Raw genomic sequence first — 16433 nt, forward strand, 5'->3', positions numbered from 1 at the left:
GCATGTGTAAGGCACTGGGTTCAATCCTCAGCAACACATAAAAATAAATAAATAAAATAAAGGTATTGTGTCCATCTACAACTAAAAAATAATTTACAAAAAGAATACCAAAGTTTATTTCTAACATACTCTGAAAGAATCACTCAAGGATATAATCCAGCAAAGGAACTAATGCATCCAAGAAACAAAAGAATGGGATGAAAGATAGAGTAGTAAGTAAAGAAAATAATGAATCTCAATAGTCTAAGTGATCATCTATGCATGATGTGACAGTGTAAAAATGTGTACCTAAACTTCTTGATAAGATAATACCAAATGGTTAAAGAAGTGAAAGCATATTAAGGCATTAACTAACAGCTAATAAAATTGCAAGTTAAAACATGCTTATAAAAATGCAAAAGTAAACCACCTAAAAAATGCACAGGAACAAGCAATTTGCAAACCAATGGAATGAGAAAAAAAATCACAATGGAACCATTCTCACAAAGGTGAAGACAGGGAATATAGAGCAGAACAAAATAAAACAAAAACACAGAAAACCAAGAAAGACAGATAGCAAAAGAAGTTGAATGTATAAGATAATATAAGACAAGACAGTGAGTCTGACCACCAGTTGTCATAATAAATGTAAATTAGATAAAATATAAAAGCATTCAAATTGAGAGGGAAATCTAGTTATATGTTTTATAAGAGACAAACCAAAATCTAAATATCACTGTTGGAAACAGAGTTGAGGCAACATATAGAGTAAGAAAAAATACCTAAAAGAAAGCAAGTGTAGCGTGGTACATGCCTGTAATTCCAGCTCTGAGGCTGAGGCAGGAGGTTCAAGAGTTCAATGTCGGCCTCGGCAAAAGCGAGGTGCTAAGCAACTCAGTGAGACCCTGTCTCTAAATAAAATACAAAATAGTTCTGGGGATGTGACTCAGTGGTCAAGAAACCCTGAGTTCAATCCCTGGTACTTACCACCCCCCAAAAGAAAGCAAGTATAGAGTTGAATATTCAGCAAAACAGAAACAAACTAGAAATAATAACTGGGACATACAGGGATATTATATATTAGTAAAATGTCCAGGTAAGATGATATGTACGTTACGTCAGGCAGGGTGGTGCACACCTATAACCCCAGCAACTCCGGAGGCTGAGGGAGGAGGAAGACAAGTTCAAAGTCAGCCTCAGCAACTTAGCAAGACCCTAAGTGACTCAGTGAGACTCTGTCTCTAAAAAAAAAATAAAAAGAGCTGGGATGTGGTTTATGGTTAAATCCCTGGTAGCCCCTCACCCCAAAAATGATATGTAAGTCACAAATTTAATGACTCAGAAACATAAATAGCACAAACTAGCAGAAATGCAAGAAATATGGACAAGCCCTAAATGTTGGAGAAGATTCTAACATACAGCTCCCAGAAACTGAGTTATTAAGAAGATGATATTAAAAAAAGATTTGAATGACTAAGTTTTTTCCAAATAAAAAGAAAAAAGAGTAGGTAAAATCTAATATAAACTGACAGATACCAAAAAATCTAGATGATGTATTTTAAAATTCAAGTTGCAAAATAATTTCTATCATTAAGAGAAGGAAGATTGAGGGAACTGAGTGAAGAAGGAGAAGGCATGTTTACATTGCTTTATATTTATGCAAGTCTGAGTACTTTTCAATGAATTATATTTGTGTACTAGTTGAATTCCTTCCCTTCACTCCCACTCCATCTCTGACCCAAAGATTAATGTCCTGGGGACAGGTGCTGAGCCAGGAAAGCAGGGGAGAGGACAGTGAGGTGTAAGAGAAAAGAAAACTAATGCTTAGATCCAGCATTCAAAGGCATCTCTTACATGACACTGCAAATCCAAACTATGAAATTATAATTTCAAATCTGTATTTACATAAAGGACTCTATGTCTTTTGAATGAAATGAAAAACATCTGAATTGTAGCACTATAATTCCATATCAGGCATCTACATAAGAACTCTGTGTAAGGAATGTCGATGTAAAATCACAAGCCTGTGGATTTGGCAGATGACAATTCGTGCTAAACACATGTGAGGTAAATGATGGCACAGATGCATTTTAAAACCCTCTACCAGCCTGCCATCTTCCATTTTCTCAGTCGAACTGTGCCCAATCAACATAGGACCTTTGAAAATGACTGTAAATTTTAATCATCTATGTGATTGTGATTGAAGGTTACTAACATCTACCAGGAAGAAGAAGAGAAAAAAGATTAACTAAAGATTTTGTTTTGACACGTGGACTCCTTCAAAGGAGAAAAAACATGCACAACTTGATGGGGAGAAAAGTTTTTGAGATGTGGGGTTTGAGTCTGGAGTTTCAAAAATTACCACAATGTGAAATTAATACACGCTCACAGTGCAACTCTGCAAGGACATCATCTCATTTTCTATTTTCAGTGCACTCTTGCTGTTTTCAATATTCAGTATCCTCAGCACTTTCTCTTGTTCCAAACTCTACATTTTCTTTTAATTTTTTTATAAAGTTCATTTTCATGTATTTTCCCCTCTCAAGGAACTTTGCCTAAGTTTAACCTGACATATGATTTAAGATGATTCTTAACACTGAAAGTACAACCCACTTTCTACCTGTAGCTTGGAACCTATGTATGATTCCCTGACTTTGTCCACATACCATATTCATGGTTTCAAAATCCAATTTAGTATATCACACATAAAATGCAAAGTTCTGCATCAGCTGCATTCTAAAAGTCTTCTGAGTGTAATCTATCCAAAAAGTTTTAAAACTTTTTAATTGAAAACTGGTCATCTTTAGACTGAAAATTGAAATATTACTTAATACCACTGATTATGTACTTGGACATCATTGCTAAGGAAATCTTCATAATGTCATTGTCACTGTGAAAGAAGACACCACTGACTGATTACTGCTGCTAGAGCATCAGCCTAAAGCAGAATGATAAAGGGTTTTGATTTCTATATTAAAACCAATGTCAAATATTCATAAAAATTACATGAAAATTTAGACTCTGACACAGTAGTTTCCTACCTGGGAATTTGTCTCAAGAGAATAATTCAAAAGAATAAATAAAAACTACCTGTATGAAGGTTTATTTCAATATTATCCATAGAATGTGAAACATTAGGATCAATGCTACTATCCAAAAATATAGGAATAGTTATGTGAATTATGGCAAATCAATTTGATGGACTATTTATAAAGCTACTTTATGAGTGAGGAAATTATTATGAAATACAGCTTACCAAGACTATATAATAATTTAAAATATAGTTTAGTAGCAAATCCTAAGTGAAAAACTAAAAATGAGAACTAGCACTTAAAAACCCTAGATTGCAATAATAAAGTTAATCATCAATTATGACAAATTCATTTTCTTTAAAATTTTTTAAATATTGTTTTACCACAGATTTTGTAATAAATAAAAATGAGAGGAAAGTAAATAATACTCCAAAAGCTTATTCTCTGAGGACAGAGTTTAAAAAGTTTAAATGTTCATAATTCTACACAATTTAATTATTTTCACAGAATCATCAGGACTACCCCCATTTAAAACCGAACCTGAAAATGATAGTTTCAAGGTTTGAAATCTGCTTTGGACAGATGCAGAGTCCTGCCCAGTGGCTCACAGGAGAGAGAATAACAAGAAAAAGGAATGTAGAGCTTTCGTTACATTATAAACCACCTCTTCTCAAAACCAAGAATATAAAACTGTACTTAATTAGAAGTTTAAATATCAGAAGCCATGAACAGAGGAGGACCAAGGGACAGATCCATAATGGACTAGAATTAACTACTCTTTTAGCCTAAGAACTATGTTTTATCTAGTCCTTTAGTGAGGAGGAGTTGGGTCAGAAACAATGACCAACCTATAATTGGTAACCCCACGTAGCAAATTGCTATGTCTGTTAACAAATTAAAAATATGCAGGTTCTAGGTTGAAAGGTGCTTGCAAGTGACAGGCAGGAGGCAGCAGAGGAGCAGTGGCTTTACTACCATTAAAGACACGGTACTGCTGAAGCTTCTTGGACACATGGAGGTATTCATTTGAAGCACAGAATCCGTGTTACGGAAATTTTGTTTCCTATTTATAATAATCCTTCCTCACAAAACCCTATCCCTGTCTTGGAAAAGATTTTTCTTGTGACTAAATGATGAAAAATTTTGTTGAAAAAAATTCCAACAGTCAATTTTCCAGAGTGAAACTGTATGTGTTGTAGATGCGATTCATTTTCTTTAATTTGTTACTAACTGCCTGAATAACTTGAGAAACTTCTGGCTTCATTTATACTCTGGAAAACGACAAAAACTTTCCTCAAAACTTAGCCGTGTCAAATTATTCCTCTAATAATGCATTGTTTTCTGACACGAGTGTTGAAATGCCAAGACACTCTGACAGATAACCATTAGAAACTTTGTATTCAAAGCTTTTAAATAGCATGAAATCCTGGTTTGGGAACCAACTGTTAAGCAGAGGGCAGGGGCAGTGGGAAAAGGGGAAGATAGAAATGGAGGTGCCGGTAACAATTTTGAACCTCCTTCCTGATATTGCACATTACTGTTGGCAAAAGGGTTCCCAGCATTTTTACAACAGAAATTAGGTTGGATGTATTTTTTTCTAAAAGAACAAAAACATCTTCTCTATGTATATTCAGAAATCCACATGTTGGAATATCAGAAAAAAATATACATCAGAACAAAAGTAGAAACAGTAATCCAAAGGTGTTATCAAACATTTAATTATCTGTCAAAGGAACATTCTAAATTGCACTTCAAAGGCAAAAGAAGAGATGTTCTCTAGTAATTTGGTCTGTTCACTTGGGTCTCAATAACTTAGTCTAAAAATCCACTGTCCAATACGGTAGCTACTGTCCACAAGTGGCTACTGGACATTAATCCAAATTCCTGTGTAAAAATAAAACACACTGGATTTGAAGACTGGAAAAAATGTAAATGATCTCATTAATATTTTCATATTGAAAATGAAATGGTAATATTTTGGGTACAGTAGATTAAATAAAAAATTATTAAAATTAATCTCATTTGCTTCTTCTTATTTACTGTGGCTACTAGAAAAATTAAGATTAAATATGTCACTCCTATTTGTAGCTTTCACATTTCTATTAAGCGGTGGTATATAAAATGAATTGAATAGAATTCTTATATCTAGAGTCTGACATTAAGAAACAGCAGACACAAATTAATAAGTCCCTAATGAGAAACGGGGTTCTTGTCACTATCTCTTTCTCTGAATTTTGTCACAGAAGCCCCTCAGGACCTTCTCCTTCTGTTTCCCATGGATCCCTAGCAGTCAAGAAGAATGAATGTGTACATTTATTTGTAAACTTCAAATGGAATTTCAAAGGGCTATCCTGGCAAAATAAAAATATGGCTATTTGTTCATATTCCTTTTAATTTATCACTGAATTTTCAGGCAAGCTAATGTCTGTCCGTTCTTGGTGATTTATAATGAATAATAAATCTTGGATTAGGGTTTTAATACCTACTTAAAAGAGAGTTATGATGACTTTATGACATTTGTGGGTAAAAGGATAGATCTGGAGACTATCATGCTAAGTGAAATAAGCCAATTCCCAAAAACAAAGGTTGAATATTTTCTTTCATATGCAGAAGCTAACCCAAAGTAATGGGGGAAGTGTTAAAGAGTAGAAGTTCAGCGTATTAGATAAAAGAAAATGAAGTGGAGGGGGGGGGATAGGAATAGGAAAGACAAAAGTGGAATGATTTGACATACTCTGCTATGTTGTATATGAATACGCCAAAGAGAATCTCACCATCATGTACATTCACAAGAGTGGGGTCCTAATTAGAATAATATATATTCCATGCTTGTATAATTATATCAAAATAGATTCTATTGTCATGTATAACTAAGAAGAACCAATAAAAAAAAAAAGAGGGCTGGGGATATAGCTCAGCTGGCAGAGCACTTGCTTAGCAAGCACAAGGTTCTAGGTTCAATCCCCAGCACCACAAAAAATATTTTAAAGTAAAAAATAAAGAAAGTTATGGTATTATAGAACTTCAGAAGTCTTATAATCTGGTAATCCCAAACATGCTGATATCTCTGAATCACTTGGGGAATATATAAAGAGTACTGATTTCTAAGCTTCCTTTCTGGATATTCTGACTCAGCAGGTCTCTATGAAGCCCAAGATCCTTTATTTCTTGAGAAGCCTTCAGATTGTTTTGAAGCTTACACATGGTTTGGTAACCTGATCTAGTCTACTTACTTCCATAACTGGTGTAAAATTTATGTGCCAATGTAAGGCCCAGGGGCCTCAGACCTGGAACTCGGATGCAAGGTCTCCTAAACCTAGCTCACTGCCATTGTGGAGAGACATTCTTCAGACACACACATTACTCACTCTTCAAGAGCACCAGCCATCAGTATATCTTCTTTGTCAGTTTTAATATCCAACTCTGGTTCTCCACTAAGCAGAAGCTTCAAGTTATAAATAACCAGCAAAGTACCTGGTAAAAAAGGAGGTGTTTGACTTGTCAGTATTTTTAACATACTAAATGCTAGGCATTGTGCTATCACCTCATCCTTGGAATAATTAAATATGCTATAATCAAGCTTCCTTTTGTACTTCAGTAAATAACAAGTTTGACTATATTCCAAAATACATATCTTATAGCAAATTCTACTCTTTGCCAAAGAATGTTGAGTTTCTACAATATGGTGTTTCTTATGACTAATTCAATTCATTATAAGTCTTTCAAACTTTAGCACTCTTCATAATTTGCATTATGGAAAGCATTAGGAAATTGAGCCAAGTTTGTATTATAAGTGAAGGTCTCATTGGTGAACTTGAAATCAATGCAGAAGAGAACAAAGATGAGTTTTTAAATTTGTACAAAGTATTGCTTTCAGACACTATAGCTGGTATTGGCAAACTTTTTCTGAAAAGGGACAGACAGTAAATATTTTAGGCTTTACAGGCCCGACAGTCTCTGTCACATCTGCTCATCGCTCCCACTGTGTCACTCACCATAACATGAAAGCAGTCACAGAGAAGACAAAACTGAATGAGCGTAGTTATGATTTATTTATTTAGAGAAACAGGTATGTCACCATAGTTTGTTAACCTCTGCTCTAAGTAACTTTTTATATCAAAAATTTCCAAATCATTGGCAAAGTTGGTTCTCTAACAAACAGGGCTGTCACAGAAATTTAAAAGGAAAGTTAACTGTATTTTTTGTTGGGAGAAATATAAAGAGTACAGTGGTTGAGAACGTGGAAGCTTAACTGCTTATGTCTAAATCCTGAGTCAACCATTTACTAGTACAGTAACCTCAGGTAAATTTTCTACTATCTCCAAACCTAATTTTTCTATACAATAGATATCATGAGGGACCCACCACGTATAGTTGTTCTGAGAATAAAATGAATTTTTAGAAAGTGTTTGGGAAAAGTATTCAGGAAATAAGAAACTCGTCATTAATATTTGTATTTCACAATTAGGAGTGAACTACTGTCCTTAAAATATATTGTGTATATATTAGTAAAAAGAATACTAATTTAATTGCCATTATTCTTCCTCTGTGACAAAGGGAAAGAGGTGATTTAAAACATCATTTTTAAACAAAATGCCACAAAATGTAGAAGAAATTTTTGAAGTAAAGCAAATCAAGTCTGAAACAAATTGAAATAAAATTTCACTATAAATAATACATAAATCCAAGAGTTGCACACAGTTTTCTTTAAAGCTGAGTTATGAGAAATGGTGGGAATCTGGAGAAAGACTGGCACTGGAAATGTCAGCGGACGTGGTGCATTTGATATGTTGAGCAGAAAGTTGGAGGAGGTGGAGAGAAAGAGAAAATCTGAAAATCTTGGAAAAGAGTATCAACAAAGCTTTTACTAACTCTCTGCCACAGAAGCAAAGATTCATTATTTTGTAAATTGGTACCTCTTATCAGTCTCATAACTCACAATCTCAGATGCTATAATAAGCACCTCAGATGCTGTAATAAGCATCTCAGCTACACGGTGCAAATAACAAATAACTTTGCTATATGGTACAGGGACTGGGTCATGGCCTGCATCATCCTCTTCTCATTCAGTTTCACAAAGCTCCTGCAAACACAATGAACCTGTCTCTTTGTGTTAGGGATTTATGGTAATTCCTGTTTCAATTCTCTTAAGACAAAACTTACATGGATAAAATGAATGGCTGCCCCCATATGAGAATCCACATGAGATTATTAACATAAAAACATATGGAGAGATGTTTCATAAGACACTGAAACAAAAACTTCCATCAAATTTCAGAGTTTTGATGATCTTACCACATTTTCCATAGATCAAATCAAATTGCTGCATTAATTCAGCTTCATTTTTAAATGGCGAGTATTTATAAATTATAGACAATTCTGTTGAGAATTTTTGGGGATCATCTGTGACGGATTCTCTGGTTCTTGTTAGCCATGAAGGCATTGGAACTACAACCTATTAAAAAAACACACACACACACACACACATACACATCAATTTATTCTTAAGTACACAAGACCATCTTTTTGTCTGATCCTAGGTTATTCTACTCTTCAACCAAATCATAAAACACGAAGTTAAAAGTTTATTTTCCTCCTGTATTTTAGTTTTATAAAGAGGAGACAGATAAAAAAATATGTATACTTATGGAATGTGGGGACAGATGGAGGCTAGCTACCTCTGCACCCTCTTGAAAGATGGGTGGAATGGCAGAGGAAACACATTATCAGCACTTTAGAAGTGGAAAAGCAGATGACAGCATACCAAGAAATACAATCCAAAGCCCTTGCCAGAAAAGACAGGAGTCAGCCTGATTTACAATTCAGATTGATGGCATGAAAGTAAGAAGCAGCATCTAGATTCCCCATCTGGCAACCGCTCCTCCAAACCCCAGAGCCCCTGGATGCTCGCTCTCTGAAGATTGGAACAATGTGTTTCTGGATTAGAAGACACAGAATCATTAAGGAAAGCTTACTGAGATTTGAGGGACCAAGTCAAAGTGTACTTGCTGGATGCTGAGAACCTCAGCATCTTGTCTCATCTGCTCCCGGAAGGCTGGCAGCAGGTCTCCAGGCAGAAGACTGCAAGAGTCTTCTCTTAGAAATCTGACCAGCTCAGCAGGAAAGACCTAAAGAAAATGACAGCAAGGATCCCCCAGTGACACAACCTGTTTGGATCATATCATTGAAACTCCCACGCCCGGTTCAGTCAGCATTTTATTGGACTACTTTTTTAAACGTTTAGGAATAACAACCATCTAAGAAAAGGATCTAATACTATAAACAAAAACCAAGTCAACAAATAGAAACAAAACAACCGACTCAGTGGAAATAGAAACCAAAAGAGGAAGATGACAATTTCGATTTTAAAAAATTTAATAAAATCTCCAGTGCTATAAGAAAAATACTGTATGCATGAAATAAGAACCAAACAGCTTTGAAAAAGGACCACTGAGAGAATAAGACTTCTTAGACATTAAAAATATGATTATAAAAGAAATTTATGAAAAAATTGGAAATATTGAAAAATCTCCCCCCCCCCAAAAAAAAAAAAAAAAAAAAGAGTAGCAAAACGAGAGAAAAGAGAATATGATGAAAGAAAATCATCAGTGCTGCAGGGCATAGTGGCCACAGGCTTCTAAACCCAACTGGGAGGCTGATGTGAATGGATCACAGGTTCAAGTCCAGCCTGCACAATTTAGTGAGACCCTGTCTCAAAATAAAAATTAAAAGTATCTGGGGATGTAGTTTAGTGGTAAAGCATCCCTGGGCTCAATGCCTAGTACTGAAAGAGGGAGAGAGGGGGAGGGAAGTGGAGGAGAGATAAAGATTAAAAAAAGAAAGAAAGGAAGGAAGAAAGAGAAATTCATCAGTGTTAAAGGAGATTACTCCAGAATTACAAAGGTATAATTTCCAGATTGAAAAGGTTCTACATATAATGTAAATAGACCACACAGGTAAAATCCTGAATTCAGAACACTGGGGACAATGTTGCTTTTGACCTTCAAAAAGTAGAGAGTAAGAAATAAAATTAAATGGCTTCAGATTTCTCAGTAAAAACACTAGAAACTAGATAATGGAGCAATGCCTTTAAAATCTCGAAGGAACAGTGGTGTACTACTGCAATCTAGAGGCTCATGAGGCTGGGGCAGGAGAATTGTGAGTTCAAAGCCAACCTCAGCAAGTTATCAATGCCCTTAGCAACTCAGTGAGACCCTGTGTCAAAATAAAAAATAAAACTGAGCTAGGGATGTGACTCAGTGGTTAAGCACCCCTGGGTTCAATTCCTGGTACTAAGTAAAATGAAATAAAAATAAAATCTTGAAGGAAAATGAATGTTATGGTTTGGATGTGAGGTGTCTCCCAAAAGCTCACATGTGAGACATGCAGAAAGGTTCAGAGGAGAAATGACTGGGTTGTAAGAGTCTTAAGCCAATCAGTGATTAATCCCTGGTGGGATTACTTGAAGTGGTAGGGTGTTGCTGGAGGAGACTGGAATTGGAGCGTGGCTATGGGGTGTACATTTTGTATCTGGAGAGTAGAGACTCACTTTCTCTGCTTCCCTCTGCCGTTCTCTTTTGCCGTGATGTTCTGCCTCACCTTGAGCCCCGAGGAATGAAGTCAGCCTTCTATGGACTAAGACCTCTGAAACAGTGAGCCCTCAAATAAACCTTTTCTTTTACAATTGTGCTGGTCAGATCCTTTTAATCACAGTAGCGAAAAAGCTGACAAAGACAATGAATTTCAGCCCAAAGATGATAACAAGCCAAACTATGAGTGTGGGAGGAGAGTAGAAACATTCTAACCTGTGAAGGTCTAAGAAGATCTTTCTTCTGTCCCAAGAAACAATTACAGACTACGCTACACAAGCTGCGAAAGAAGAGGTGAGATTTAGATCTGAGCTCTGAGAGAGAAGACATCCGAGACTCAGGACAACTGCAAGGGCAGATCCTAGGCTGATGACTGAGCTCTGGCCGTGGAGAGCTGGAGTGTGAGCTGCAGAGCATGACAGGGCTCTAGAGCAGAGGGCAGAGGAAGGTGGGGCTGAGAAGAGAGAGCCTGACTGGGGTTAACCACGCAGTACAAGAGATAAACAGCAAATATTCAGCGACAGCGGTAAGGGTACCGAAAAGGAAGCAGGCAGTTATTCGTTCTAGAGACATAAAAAGTTGTGCACATGAGGAAAACCAAAATAGTTTATGACGTGGTATCATCTGCACAGGGTCTATTAGTGAACACCGGCATAACCAAAGTTAGGAGGGAGCCATGATCAAGGTGGATTGGAAGGCCAGGTGTGACAGGAACACAGGAGAGAAGGAAGGTAGGCTTGCATCCCCTTCCATAGTGGGAGGTCACTGGAGAACACCTAAATAAAATCGAGCAGCAGCAATACCACCATGCTCCTTAGAGATGCACGGGTCAATCTCAAAAGAATCATTTAACACGGTTGGAAGAAGTTGCTTCTGTGAGTGTGCAAAAAAAAAAAAAAAAAAAGGGGGGCTGGGGAGATAGCTCATTCGGTAGAGTGCTTGCCGGCCCTGGGTTCGATCCCCAGCACCCAAAAAAAAAAAAGGTTAAAAAGAAAATGGCCCATTTGGGGAGGTATAACCTCAGCTTTAGTCCAAATCCCAGGCTCTTTGCAGGTGTAAATTTCAACTCAACTGCTGAGAGTACTCCTTTTCCTGCTGTCAGGCTCCCTTCAGCTATTCCTTACAGACACTCCTGCTGTCCCCACCCCACCCTGAGGCAGGCTCACACCTTAAGCCATCCCTCCAGTGCCTCTCCATTTTTCTTTACACACTAGCTTGTCCAGCTTCAAGTCATGCTCTCTCCACAGAACACTCGCTGGTCACTGGAAGCTCTCTAATCCTCCCTATCGCAGTTTTCGACAGTTTCATAATAACGCACACACTTATTGAACAGCATTCTTTTTAAATAGCCTCATTTTCTTATTTGTCCAATCACAAGAGTCTACCTTATTTTGCAACTGAAAGCTTTCTGAAGGTCACATGGTCTTCAGTTGGCTTTCTACCCGTCACAGCCTGTCCAAGGCTGAGCACACAGCAGCTCCCCAGCACGTGTTTGTTATATTGAATCATAACTGACACTAACGTAATGTTCCTGTGTCAGCAAATGGAGTTAAAAGTATGGTCATGAGAATTACAGTTTTAAGTTTATTTTGCATTCAATTCAACTTTTCTTTATACTTTGTTTTCTAAATCTCTGACCCTAATATTTTATTTATTTTAAAATCAATAATCCATTTATATCATAAATGGTAGAAAGATTTTGCAGGCTTCTTCTAGAAAGCTCATTACACCAAAGGGAGCTTCTTATTCTGGAAGATTTGGGCACAAGGAGAATGAAAATAAAGTACTTAAGACAGAGTTCCAGGGGCTGGAGATGTTGCTCAGAAGTAGAGTACTTGCTTAGTATGTGTGAGACCAAGGGCTGGTATCTCAGCCATGGGAAGAAAAAAAAAGATAAAAGAAAAAAAGGAAAAGAAAAAGAGAAAGAAAGAAAAAAGCTTCACGTGACACCCCCCCACCCCCGAGAACGTACAGACACCTTCAGTCATAACAGGCTTCACCTCCTGAGAGGATAAATGTAAAGAGTATTGTTGCCATGGTAATGGAAGGAAACCCTCAAATCTTACCTCACTAAGACCTTCTCTCTCACAAAAGCTTTGAGAAAAAAACACGCAGGTCATCGTTTCTTCCTTCTTCGTAAAAAGAATAAAGTCTTTTCCAATTCTCATGGACCCGCTGTATCAAAGATAAATAACATAATGATGTATATCTCAAACACCAAAAAAAGAAGAAGCAAGTGGGCATGGGTTTGGGTTTTTTAGCAGCTGGTCTTATTGACCCATCACCAAGAGAGCACAAATATTCTTTCTCAAAGCAGAGCCAATGCATTTGAAAGGATGCAACCCCACACTCTTGTTTGAGACAAGGTTACTGGGATAACGTTCCATCCAAGGCTCCAGAGATCAACTCAGAAGCAGGAACCACTCAGGTAAGCCTCGTGTCCTCCCTCTCACAGAGGCAAACTAAGAAAAAGCTGAAGTCACAACACATTGTCTAAAATAAACACTGAGAAACAACAGCACATAGAGACACCATGAAACTCCAAAGTTACTGCTTCAGGGAGCCTACAAGAAGATTCATCTTAATAAGTGTGAGAATTCGTTTTTAAAGAGCCTAGTCAGTTATAGGTATGGAGATTCCAAAAACAAGACCCCCTCCCCAGGTTTATGCTCTTTTTTAAAGTTCTACAGGCTTGCAACATTCTGTGCAAGACTGCCTTCAGTATTGTTTCCAGTATGAATAACGTATATCCTAAGGGGGAAATTCTCACCTTTTAAGACCATTGCCATATTGCCCAATGAACTTCAAGGTTGATAAGCGTTTCTTGGATGTGCCAAAGTAAATGATGTCGGAAGCTTCCTCTGTAATTGACAAAAGACTTTCTTTAAAGGTGGTTAGGAAGAGACTTTGACAGGAGCCTGAGGACCAGTTGTCAGGACCCCACACATATCTCAGGATATTGGGACAAGTCCATAGCCCAAAGATGAAGAAGATTCATGTCAGGATCTACGATCTCTGACAAGAATTTTTTTTTTCCAGTTTTCAATGCCCAAGTTTAATTTGACAAAGCAAGTTCACTTCTAGACAAGTATCCCATAGAAATTCTCATATTGGTAAAGAGATGGATAGCCATATAAGGTTGTTCACTGTCTTCTTAGTCACGAAAACAAAAATGTGAAAACGATCTTGAACATTTATCCTCAAATGTCTGCAGTGATTGAAGTATTTCCATGGATGCTATAGTGGATGCGATAGTGCCATGAAAATATCAGAATTATGATTACAATTATCTTGGAAAAGAAAAAGTTTGGTTTTGGTCTCTGGGATTAATTAATGAAAATTTTATATAAGCCTCTTTAAAACTGATGAATCTATGGTAAATTCCATACTTCAGGATCTTAAAGCAGTTAAAATGAAGGATGTGACATCACCATGTGTGGGTAGAGTTTAAAACTCCGAGTCTTAATTTCCTTGTCTTTAAAAGAGAACTTGCTAACACTTATATCACTGTTGTTGAAGAAAACACATTAAATAAGATATATCTGTGAAATTTTGGGCACAAAACTTGGCACTTGATAAGTGTTAAGAGATTATAAGTGTTGTAATTATTTGTACCACTAATAATTTTGTCATAAATTTGGCCCTTATCAGGCCCTTCTAAGGACAGAATGGCTTCCACTTTGACACCATCTGGGGGAAAAGGGCTAACCATTTCAGACCTCCAGAGTCATTCTCTTAATCTCTCCAAGATGTTCCCAAGTTCTAGAGATGAAGAACCTTCTAGATTTCAGAATACCCTGACCTCTAGAACCAAGAATATTCTTGTTACCTTACCTAAACACGTTTTAGAATTGTCTTGAGGACCCTGCATCAGGTACAGGCATAGTTACAGTTCCAGGGCACCTGGTAGGAGGTGTGTGAAGACCACCAGACACCCTGTTAGTCAGAAGCTAACTGGATATTTGATCCTGTGTTCTCATACACAGGTGAGCTTTATGAGGGATTCACGATAACAATGTTAGCCACCATTATTGATTGACTGTGTGTGCTAGCACTTGACATTCATTGATCCTATTTAATATTTACAAGAAAGCAAACAAGGGAGATATTATGATCTGCATTGTGTCATTATAGGAGAAAGAGACCGAAAGACATAGAAAATAAGGTCACTTCTGAGAGGATTAAGTGAAGGTAACAAAACCAAGATAATATAAAGATTTAACAGGGGTATGGTCTGCAGGGTAAGGCCACTTTCAGAAGGTAGAGATCTGGGGGGAGATTCAAATGACGAGGGTCCAGCCAGGTACAGCTGGAGTGTAATAAGAGCTAGACAGTGAGCAGTACTAGAAAAGGTCAGAAAGGTGGACAGGGCCAAATAATGCAAACCTCGGAAATTAAACTGGGGAGTGTTACTGAATTTTATTCTTATGCAATGGAAAATCACTGAGGGTTTCACCAGAATAAACATATAATAACATTTATATTTAAAGAAAAGTTGATGATTAGGGAACAGACCATGATGGGAAGCACGTGAGGAAAAAAAATTAAAAAACAAAGTTTGGAAATTACTGTAGTCATCTTCTATGGGTGGAGCTCTGTTTGACCAACAGATAAATTATATTTTCAGTCACCTAAATAAACTCTTCCTTCTAACTTAATACTTGATTTCCAATGCTAATTAAGAAGTGCTCTCTCAACAATATTGTGCTTGTTCTGCTATATACAGATGCTCCTCCATTTCCAATGGGGTCAAGTCCATCCCTAATAAACCTATCATAAATTGAACATATATAAAGTTGAAAAAACATTTAATATCTCTAACACTATCATACCTTAGCTACCAGGTACATGTCACAGGGTTCTGGTTTCCCCTCATGAGCATGAGGCTGACTTGAGGTTTGGGCCACCTACCACAGAGCAGCATTACAAAAGACTACTCTAGCACACACCGCTAACCTAAGAAGAGATCCAAATTCAAAGTACAGTTCTGACTGGATGCATATTCCTTTGGTACTGTGGTAAAGTAAAAAAAATGGTCTTAAGTCAGGGACCATTTGAGTTCCTTCTAAAGGTCTGAAAATTTGTGTTTTAATAATTTTTTCACGACCCATATTTTAAAACTGCTTCTTTTTATAAGGAATTTCCTTAGACTATATCACATATATTCTGTCATTTATTTTTAAAATTCAGGAAAACAAACTTTGCATTCAAGCTACAAGTGAAAAATAAGACTTTTTTCAGCACGATTTTCTTACAACTTCTTTAGCTGCTCGTATTTAAATGCTGAGGAATCAATAACACTTTAGCCAAAATGAATTGAGAATTGAGATAATCAAAATTATTCCAACAAAGTCAGAACAAGAACTGGGCGGGATAGTCGAGTATTTTCTAAGCTTGCTAATAAATATTCTTTTGACTGTCAGACCAAAGGGAGATTTCAGAGCTGGAAGAAGGTAATTGCTTTACTTTGTATTCTCAGCTTATATCAGCACTGATTATCACCCTTTCTTCAGATGTGCAACCAACCAGGACATTTCCATATTTTAAATGAACTCCCTCACCATATTTTAAGCATAGCAGTCAAAACTGTAGTATGTGATACATAAAGTATTATAAGAATTCAGAAATATGACACTAAAACTATGCAAAGCCATTATCAGAGGGAATAACTTTTCAACAACACAGCATTTGAGCTGTGTACCCTCCATGTGCTGACTTTGTGCTGACTTTAAATATGTAAGGATAAGTCATACAATATATTGTAGATGTCTTTGTTATTATGGGAAAATTTATTTGAAACAACTAAACCTTTGAACATTCAGAGGGAAAAAAA

The 16433-nt window shown here is 36.8% G+C and overlaps 1 protein-coding gene across 3 annotated transcripts in view; it reads right to left on the reverse strand.

The window, feature by feature from the left end:
* Positions 1-16433, reverse strand: part of MORC1 (MORC family CW-type zinc finger 1) — a 152751-nt gene that overhangs the window by 123626 nt on the left and 12692 nt on the right. Inside the window, exons 5-8 of one of the 3 annotated variants that reach the window (XM_079101436.1) lie at positions 13371-13461; positions 12667-12775; positions 8307-8466; positions 6380-6485 (exon numbers count right to left, since the gene is read on the reverse strand). In XM_079101436.1, the coding sequence (XP_078957562.1) occupies positions 6380-6485; positions 8307-8466; positions 12667-12775; positions 13371-13461 (466 nt within the window). Of the gene's footprint in view, positions 1-6379; positions 6486-8306; positions 8467-11376; positions 11476-12666; positions 12776-13370; positions 13462-16433 lie in introns of those variants that run through there. The other 2 variants (XM_079101438.1, XM_079101437.1) reach the window with 2 other exon arrangements.

This window comes from Sciurus vulgaris (assembly GCF_902686455.1).
Source record: "Sciurus vulgaris genome assembly, chromosome: 10".
In the NCBI taxonomy this organism is placed as follows: Eukaryota; Metazoa; Chordata; class Mammalia; order Rodentia; family Sciuridae; genus Sciurus; species Sciurus vulgaris.